The sequence below is a fragment of the Penicillium soppii genome (assembly GCF_028829465.1).
Source record: "Penicillium soppii strain IBT 18220 chromosome Unknown utg000001l, whole genome shotgun sequence".
Taxonomy (NCBI): Eukaryota; Fungi; Ascomycota; class Eurotiomycetes; order Eurotiales; family Aspergillaceae; genus Penicillium; species Penicillium soppii.
The window spans coordinates 3537369-3547262 of record NW_026643231.1 but is presented as its reverse complement, the minus strand read 5'-3'; the positions used below and the strand labels follow the sequence as shown (position 1 = coordinate 3547262).

Genomic DNA, 9894 nt, shown 5'->3' with positions numbered 1-9894 from the left:
TCTGGCCAATGAATGCTCTCTCTGGTCAATGCATGCTCTCTCTGGCCAATACATGCTCTCCATGGCCAATGCATACTCTCTCTGGCCAATACATGCTCTCCATGGCTAATGCATACTCTCTCTAGCCAATGCATGCTCTCTATAGCCAATACATGCTCTCCATGGCCAATGCATGCTCTCCATGGCCAATGAATGCTCTCTCTGGCCAATGAATGCTCTCTCTGGTCAATGCATGCTCTCTCTGGCCAATACATGCTCTCCATGGCCAATGCATACTCTCTCTGGCCAATACATGCTCTCCATGGCTAATGCATACTCTCTCTAGCCAATGCATGCTCTCTCTAGCCAATACATGCTCTCCATGGCCAATGAATGCTCTACATGGCCTGTGGTGGTAATGCATGCTCTCTATGGCCAATAAATACCCTCCATGGCCGATTAATGTCCTATATAGCCTGTGTTAGTAATTCATGCCCTGCCTAAGCTATCCCCCCTCTATACTATCCTTGTTCTCTATATTGCCGAATTCTTAGTAATGTATCTGATACCTCCCGTACATCTTTATTGAATTCACCTATATATATCTGAACTCGCCCTATACCCTCTCGCCATACTCGATCCACCTCCTTCGAAGCCATATATATTCGTGCACGAGCTGCACCGTATCTCCGTCAAACCGGGATCCCAAAAACCGTACAAGCTCACCCTCATTCTCCATCTGCACTCCCTGTGTTTGTAGCCGCTGAGCCCACGCCTCCTGAATTGTCTCACTGCCCTCGCTGTACACCATCATTGCCACCCCCGATAATAACAGCCCCCGGTACATACACTGCCCCTGCCCGCCACTAATATATCGATCGCAGATCGCCTGTGGCATCCCGCACCCAAAGCACCCGGCGAATACCGCATATTTAATCTGCCGCCGCACACGAATCCACCAACTCTTTGCCGATGTGTAGCCGGACTGTGCCTGTGCCCCGCACTCGTATAAGTCATGCTGCTCATGAAGCCCGCGTTGGGCACAAAACCAGCATCGTCCGACCCATAACTGCGCCTGTTGCTGTAAAAACTCGAGCCCGGCACTGATCTCTTGGCGGGCTTGCTGGTAACTAACCCGGGCTGCCTCTCTCTCTCGGTCCTGGCGTTGAAACCGTTGGGCGGCCTCTGTTGGTATGCACGGAGCTGAACTTGCGGGTAATAACGGGTCTTGCCGGGCTGAATGGCCTGGCTGGGCTGAATGGCTGAGCTGGGCTGAATGGGCTGCTGTGCCTGAATGGGCTGCTGTGCCTGAATGGGCTGCTGGGCGTGAATGGGCTGCTTTGCCTGAATGGCCTGAATGGGCTGCTGTGCCTGAATGGCCTGAATGGGCTGCTGTGCCTGAATGGCCTAGCTGGGCTGCTGGGTGTGAATGGCTGAGCTGGGCTGAATGGCTGAGCTGAGCGGGTAATGATGATCCTGAATGCCCTGATGACTGCACCGGCCATTCTGGCGCGGCTAAGTGGTGCCTGCCTGGTTCAACACTCCGCCGATACATTGGACTGGTAGATCGAACTTGAGATCGGAACGTAGTCGATTCGCTATCACTGCGCTGGCCACTGGCCTCCGAATCGCTCGATGATGGCCTCGGTCCTTGGGCATCGTGGCTGGCCTCAATTGAACCGTACTGGATATCTTCCATGGGCTCCGACCTATATGTTGGGGCTGGGCCATGGGCTGGGCTGTTTCTCTCACTGCCCCCATCACTGCCCCCACCACTGCCCCCCTCAACGGCCAGCTCACTCGCCACCTCACTCTCAAGCTTTTCTTCGTTAGCTAGCCACTCCGGATCACAGCCATCACAACGTTGTTCCATAGCTTCAGAATCCCCGCAATACTGCCTTTCATGCCCATCGAGATACTCATCGAGAATAACCCGTCGACACCCTCCGTTATATATATAACGATCTAGCCGGCTCTGCTCCGCCTGAGCCTTGATGGGGTCCTCATGGATTTGGTCCCATATTGGCCGCTGGAACCCCTCGGGCTGAACGATAATGGCCTCACTGCGGTCCCCATCCCGGCCCGCTCGCCCACTCTCTTGCGCGTAGTCTAGCAGACTGCGCGGCACCCCGATGTGAATGATACACCGGATGTTGGGGATATCAACCCCCATACCTAGCGCACTAGTTGCGGCCACCACGCCGGTGGGATCAGCCTGAAATCGGGCTAGCACGCCCGGACGATCGAGTACTCGGCTATGGTATGCTTCACTGCCTACGATCTGGGCAATGTGCTCGACGATCTTAGTAGTGGGCCCATAAATGACCACTCGGCCAGCCACGCAGCGGGCACGCCGAACACGGTCCTGAATGAATCTCACGATCTCGGGACGCTCGATCCAATCGTAGCCATTTCGGTACCGACTCGGCACGTTGGGTTGCCAGAGCCGGTACGCAACATTAGTCCGATGGGTCCGCGCTCGAAACATATGGGCCTTCTCGCGGGTAGTCCGTAAACGCCGGAATAGCTGGTCCTCGGCTGCCGGGGGTAACGTAGCCGTTAGATATATCATCTGGGCCTGGGCCACGATCAACCTGCCCAGTTGGGCCATGGCAGGCCGGAATTGGCTTTGGTCATTTAGCACAACGTGGCATTCATCAATCACAATTCGATCTAGCCGATGGCCGAGCCGCTGCCTGTTCAAAAACGTCATAAAGTCCTCCGTAATAGCTGATTCGGGCGTAACCAGTACGATGGATGCCTGATCGGCTGGCCGCCGGCTCTCCCATTCCACACATGCGATGCCGAGCTGCCGGCAACGGTGGACAAGATCCCCCCGTAGTGCAATTAACGGCACTACGACCACCGTTACCCCTCGGGGGCTGATCCACGCGGGTAGCATGAATAGCAGGCTCTTGCCGCCCCCGGTGGGCATCACAGCCACCACTGGGCTCTGGCCCTGTTGAATGGCAGCTAATGCCGGTGCCTGCACCCCTCGAAGCCGTAGCCCGGTGTTGCCCATCATCCGTTGCATTTCGGGCTCGATGGCGGCCTGGGCTAGCTGCCACCGGCGCTCCGTACGACTCATCTCAGCTTCCTTTTGCCATGGCGAAGGCTGCGCGAGCCCTAATGCGCTCTCGGCCCCTCCGTCATCAGCGGACACAAAGCCTAGAAAGCGGTGCCAATCGGTGCTGCTGAGCCGAAACATCTCTCGCCGGTGGGCCGTTGTACCGGGCTGCTCGGTGATCCCGCGGCCATAGATCATCCCGGCCACATGGGATGAATGGGCTGCTTGGAGATCGGCAATATGGCCCATCCATTGCTCGGCATTGATCCCATCTTCGTCATCTTCTTGGGATGCCTCGGCCCGGCTGTCCTGTTGGGCATTATTGGGGAAAATGCTCGATGGCCGCATGAATCGTCGGCTGATCCCAATGGCGATGTCTCGGTATGCATGGAGATTGATGGCGTGCCCGTTCAAACCAATGGTGGTTTCTCGCTTTAGAACTTCTCTTAGTCTCTCTGAAGACCACTGTCGGCCGGTGCCAGGGTCAGGGGACCATAGATATGCCTGTCGACGGGGGCTGGTAGTGAACGTGTTAGTGTATATATATGTGTGTGTTGGGTGGGTGCGTGTGAGAGAGAGCGGGGGCATATATATATATATGTTTGATCTCTGTGTTGAACTGTGTGTTGATCTCTGTGTTGATCTCTGTGTTGATCTGTGTGTTGATCTGTGTGTTGATCTGTGTGTTGATCTGTGTGTTGGGTGTGTGTGTGAGGGGGGTATATATATATCCAACGTACCCAGTCGTCTCAGCATCAGATGCCTTCCCGCGCACCTTCTGTGTGTACGCCTCCAATCTCTCCACAAACGGCAGCACTAGCCATAGATACCAAACCACTAGCTCACCGACTTCCCGGGGTAGATACCGATGAATAACCTTCACGTCGTTCGTACTATAAAACCCTTTGTGGTACTGCGTAACAAACGCTACCAGACCATCTTCGACAAACACATTCCGGTGGCCTCCGCTGTCAGTATTGTAGTGCCGAATGCTTAATAGCTCTGGTGCCCGTGCAGGCTGGCCTCCGCTGACGTGGACAGCAATGGCTAGCTTCTCGCGGAAATGGGTTACCCGTTGGAGATAACTGTGCACATTCGACATTCGGAGCCGGCCGGCACTAGACTCGATAAAACGCTGCTGGAGTGGTCTCTCGTTTCGGACCCGATTCACCATCCATTCGGCACCGGCCACAGGCCATACCGTGCGAGTGTCTTTCAGAAAGCTCCACCCGTGCGCGGTCTCGGTAGGATCATCAAACATAGCCTGCCACGGGATCGTGGGAACTGAGCTAGCCTGACTAAAGAGGAGCTCTTCGTGTAGTATCTGGCGTGTGGAGCTCACGAGGCCGTGGGTAAAGCCGCGGAAGTCACCCATAGTAAAACTGTACTGTTGATATAACAGCTGGTCTTGGTTCATCCAGCCAACATGGCCTGTGGCGGTGCTGTTATAATGGATCTTCAAGCCGTAGGTGCGTAGATCTAACAGCCACTGCATTGGACTGTTGGTGCCGCGGACCATAAACTGGCTGACCATCTCGGTCACCCACTCCCGGAATGATCGTTGGCGGTGGCCCTGTGTGTGGCCGTGGCTGAACTGAATAAAGTGCGATGACGGAGGTGTGCCCTGATCTAGGCCACTGTCAAAGTTGTAAAACGAATCGTCCGTTGTTTGCGTTAAAAATGTGAAATCAGGTGAATCTAACGGGCTCTCTGTATCCCATTCGCCAGCCATCTGATGCGTAGCTAGTTGGTGAATCATCTTCTCGGCCGTTGGGTCTAGCTTTAATGCTTTATGGACTACCATAAACCGAGCAATCTTAATCACTTTTGACAAGATTGGAGGATAGCTCTGGGCAGTGCCCCAGCCTGCCTCCCCACGTCCAAGCACCGCGCTAGCGCAGATGAGCGCGCTCTCATAGTCCTCGACCTTAGTTCGGTGGTTTAACAGCTCAATGCAAAAATCCAGACAGGCGGAGTCAAGGGGAGTGAGCTGAAAGGGAGATTCGCTAGTGATTTGGTGCTGTTGGTCCTCGGAATCACTTCCTGAATGCATACTGCTTTGGTCCGAACTGCTCAGGTCTTCATTGCTCTGGCCGGCGTTTGAATGCCCTGTGTTGTAATGCCCTGTGTTGGCCTGCCCGGCGTTGGAATGGCCTGCCATGTACTGGCCTGTGTTGGAAAGGCCTATGTTGGAAAGGCCTGTGTTGGAAAGGCCTGTGTTGGAAAGGCCTGTGTTAGAATGGCCTGCCCTGCCCTGCCCTGGCTGGGCTAGCCTCCATAGTGTGGTCCATGCCGCTCGCTGGCGTTTTGACAACTTATAGTAAGGGCTAGCCCAGTCATGTGGAGCCTGCGTGCGCGTGAAAAACATTAAGATCTGCTGCCACGGGATGGTGTGTCGCGTGATGTTCTCAGCGTCCATGTATGCTTGCAGTGGCTGATGGGGCAGCCGGTCCCGCTCCGTTCGGACCGCCTCGCACCGGATGGTGTGGCTCGTTTTCGTGCTGATCAACTGGCTCACGCGAGCCACGGCGGCCATAGACTCCCAGATGGCGTAGGCGGCCTGCTCGGTCTGATTGGGCGCTTCGGGATCGGGGGCACGGACGCAGTCCACGAGGTCCTGCGGGTTAATCCCCTGAAGATATACGGCCCACTGGGTCCGGCGAAGCCATGGATTCGCCTCGTCTCGCTGGCCGGCCTCAATCAGCTGGGGTAGCGTATTCCTTTCGGTGTAGGCCCGTTCGATCTGATCTATAAGCCGATCGCTGACCTCGGATGCTGGTGACGGATCGGCCGCGGGGATCGCCTCGGCCCCGAGCGTCTGAACGCGAATGTAATGAGATCCTAGGCCCTGGACAAATGCGCGCTGGCATTGGACGACTCGGGTGGATTGCTGAAAATGCTGCTCGGCGACCGATGGACCTGGCGGTTTCCTACGGCCGCTACGGTTTGCCGGTGCGACCCAGTGATGCTGTTCACGCCAGTGCTTGCGCATAGTCCCAGCGGTCCTCGCGATAAAACCACAGAACTGGCCCTTCTCGCATAAGATACCATCCGGATATACCGGTAGATTGGGGATTGGGACCGTGACTACGGTCACAGCTTGCCATTCGTCGCATTGCTCTGCACGGTCCCAACGTTGAATCACGTCGCTGATACGGCGGGCAGTCGGCATAGGAAGCCGATGGTGGGGTGATTGAAGATGTCTCAAGACCTCTCGCGGTCTCACAGCATGCTCGCATCGTTTGCAGACGATAACTGGGTCGGTCGACGGCCGGTGAAAAAGTTGATGTTCCATTATTAAAAGTGGAAGTGGATTCGGCTGATAATGATGTATGTATAGTAGTGCGTGCGTGAATGTGGTGAATGTTCAACACAAAGTCTACGGTAAAATTGTTTCAAAGTCATTCCGACCGTAACTGGGGATCGGATCCAACCCCCAAATCATCTATCTACTAACTCCCCTGATCCCGGTCGACGGAGATGGTTGAGGTGATACGACGGCCCATCCTCCTCCATTAATTGCGGAAGTGATGCCTGAGGCCGCGGTCGCAACCCCGCCAAGTTCCTTACCCGCACCCCATCAAAACATCTCCGATTTTCAATCGCCAGGTTCTCCACAACCAGTACGCCGGCGCGGCTAAGATCGAAATGGGAGATAATGTCTATGCTCACTTAGAACTATGCAAATTTATAGACGGAACGGGGGTGATTTGGACCCTGAACCCTGGGTCGCAAGTTAGACTGAACCCAGGCGGGGCCCACTTCTTTTTCCGCCAATCGCAGACGGGAACCGGAAGCCCTAACAGCGAACTCTGCCAGAGTTCGCCCCCCCCCCGTGGGATAGGGGACCATAGATATGCCTGTCGACGGGGGCTGGTAGTGAATGTGTTAGTGTATATATGTGTGTGTTGGGTGGGTGGGTGTGAGAGAGAGGGGGGGCATATATACATATGTGTGTGTTTGACCTCTGTGTTGAACTGTGTGTTGATCTCTGTGTTGAACTGTGTGTTGGGTGTGTTGGGTGTGTGTGTGAGGAGGGTATATATATATCCAACGTACCCAGTCGTCTCAGCATCAGATGCCTCCCCGCGCACCTTCTGTGTGTACGCCTCCAATCTCTCCACAAACGGCAGCACTAGCCATAGATACCAAACCACTAGCTCACCTACTTCCCGGGGTAGATACCGATGAATAACCTTCACGTCGTTCGTACTATAAAACCCTTTGTGGTACTGCGTAACAAACGCTACCAGACCATCTTCGACAAACACATTCCGGTGGCCTCCGCTGTCAGTATTGTAGTGCCGAATGCTTAACAGCTCTGGCGCCCGTGCAGGCTGGCCTCCGCTGACGTGGACAGCAATGGCTAGCTTCTCGCGGAAATGGGCTACCCGTTGAAGATAAACGTCGATAGCGGACATTCGGAGCCGGCCGGCACTAGACTCGATAAAACGCTGCTGGAGTGGTCTCTCGTTTCGGACCCGATTCACCATCCATTCGCTACCGGCTACAGGCCATACCGTACGGGTGTCTTTTAAAAAGCTCCACCCGTGCGCGGTCTCGGTAGGATCATCAAACATAGCCTGCCACGGGATCGAGGGAACTGAGCTAGCCTGACTAAACAGGAGCTCTTCGTGTAGTATCTGGCGTGTGGAGCTTACGAGGCCGTGGGTAAAGCCGCGGAAGTCACCCATAGTGAAACTGTACTGTTGATATAACAGCTGGTCTTGGTTCATCCAGCCAACATGGCCTGTGGCGGTGCTGTTATAATGGATCTTTAAGCCGTACGTGCGTAGATCTAACAGCCACTGCATTGGACTGTTAGTGCCGCGGACCATAAACTGGCTGACCATCTCGGTCACCCACTCCCGGAATGATCGTTGGCGGTGGCCCTGTGTGTGGCCCTGGCTAAACTGAATAAAGTGCGATGACTGTGCTGCCCCCTGATCTCCATCGTTATCGTTGTAAAACGAATCGTCCGTTGTTTGCGTTAAAAACGTGAAATCAGGCGAATCTAACGGACTCTCTGTATCCCATTCGCCAGCCATCTGATGCGTAGCTAGTTGGTGGATCATCTTCTCGGCCGTTGGGTCTAGCTTTAATGCTTTGTGGACCACCATAAACCGAGCAATCTTGATCACTTTGGACAATATTGGGGGATAGCTCTGGGCAGTACCCCAGCCTGCCTCCCCACGTCCAAGCACCGCGCTAGCGCAGATAAGCGCGCTCTTATAGTCCTCGACCTTAGTTCGGTGGTTCAATAGCTCAATGCAAAAATCTAGACAGGCGGAGTCAAGGGGAGTGAGCTGAAAGGGGGATTCGCTAGTGATTTGGTGCTGTTGGTCCTCGGAATCACTTCCTGAATGTATACTGCTTTGGTCCGAACTGCTCAGGTCTTCACTGCTCTGGCCGGCGTTTGAATGCCCTGTGTTGGAATGCCCTGTGTTGGCCTGCCCGGCGTTGGAATGGCCTTCCATGTACTGGCCTGTGTTGGAAAGGCTTGTGTTGGAAAGGCCTGTGTTGGAAAGGCCTGTGTTGGAAAGGCCTGTGTTGGAATGGCCTGCCCTGCCCTGGCCTACGATGGGTGAGGCACTAAGCTCTGCCTGGGCTAGTCTCCATAATGTGGCCCAAGCCGCTCGCTGGCGTTTGGAAAACCTGTAGTGGGGGCTAGCCCAATCATGTGGGGCCTGCGTGCGCGTGAAAAACATGAGAATCTGCTGCCACGGGACCGTGTGTCGCTTAACAGCTTCACCATCCATATATGCTTGTAGTGGTTGATGGGGTAGGCGATCCCGCTTAGTCCGAACAGCCTCGCACCGAATAGTGTGGCTCGTTTTGGTGTAGATCAACTGGCTGATACGAGCCACAGTGGCCATTGAATCCCATATTGCGTAGGCAGCCTGCTCGGTGGGATCGAGTGATTCGGGATCGGGGGCTCGGACACTGTCCACTAGGTCGTGCGGGTTGATCCCTTGGAGATAGACGGCCCATTGGGTCCTCCGAAGCCATGGATTCGTCTCGTCTCGCTGGCTAGCCACGATCACCTGGGGAAGCTCTTGTCTTTCGGTATATGCTCTTTCCATCTGATCAATCACCTGACTATTATGATCAGATATTGCTAGCGAATCGGCCTCGGGAATAGCCTCGGCTCCGAGCGTTTGAACGCGGATATAATGGGACCCGAGCCGTTGAGGAAACGCACGTTGGCATCGCACGATACGAGTGAATTGCTGGATTTGTTGCTCCGCAGCCGATGAAGTATGCTGCCGCCGACGACCGCCCCGGTTGATAGGAGCTACCCAGCTATGATGATCACGCCAGTGTTGTCGTATAGTTGTGGTTGACCGGGCAATAAATTGGCAAAATAGGCCTTGCTCACATAAAATGCCATCCGAGTAAACAGGCAAATTAGGAATTGGTTCATTCACTACTAGTGGTGGCTGCCATTCATCACATTCCGCCGCACGCTCCCATTGTTGAACTGCATCGGCAATTTGGCGCGCTTTTGGCTTCGGGATCCGATGATTCGCGGATTGGAGGTGCCGAAAAACCTCTTTTGGTCGAATAACATGTTCACATAGCTTGCATACAATCACGGGCGTGGTTGATGGCTGGTGAAAAAGCTGATGTTCCATAGTGGTAGTGGGGGTAAGTAATGAAAGAAAACAGTGGAGGATAACTAAGATGAAAGTGAGAGGAAAAGTAGAGTAGAAAGGGCAGGTAGGTTAGTGTAAGCAGAATTTTAATATAGGCCGAGGGATCGTTTCAGCCCCCGTTACCCCACCTGCAAAAACTATATATAGAATACGATGATCGACATAGTGCATTTCGGCCCGGGCCTTAGATTG

At 54.4% G+C, this 9894-nt stretch overlaps 2 protein-coding genes across 2 annotated transcripts; both read right to left on the bottom strand.

The window, feature by feature from the left end:
* Positions 1–595: 595 nt before the first annotated feature.
* Positions 596–6341, bottom strand: N7529_001347 (uncharacterized protein; the record flags this gene model as incomplete). The annotated part of the gene is made up of 2 exons (XM_057236878.1): positions 596–3563; positions 3787–6341. The coding sequence occupies 2 exons, from the start codon at positions 6339–6341 to the stop codon at positions 596–598; spliced, it is 5523 nt and encodes a 1840-aa protein (XP_057103681.1).
* A 373-nt stretch (positions 6342–6714) lies between these two features.
* Positions 6715–9681, bottom strand: N7529_001346 (uncharacterized protein; the record flags this gene model as incomplete). Its single annotated transcript, XM_057236877.1, has 1 exon — positions 6715–9681. The coding sequence occupies one exon, from the start codon at positions 9679–9681 to the stop codon at positions 6715–6717; it is 2967 nt and encodes a 988-aa protein (XP_057103680.1).
* Between the last annotated feature and the right edge of the window lie 213 nt (positions 9682–9894).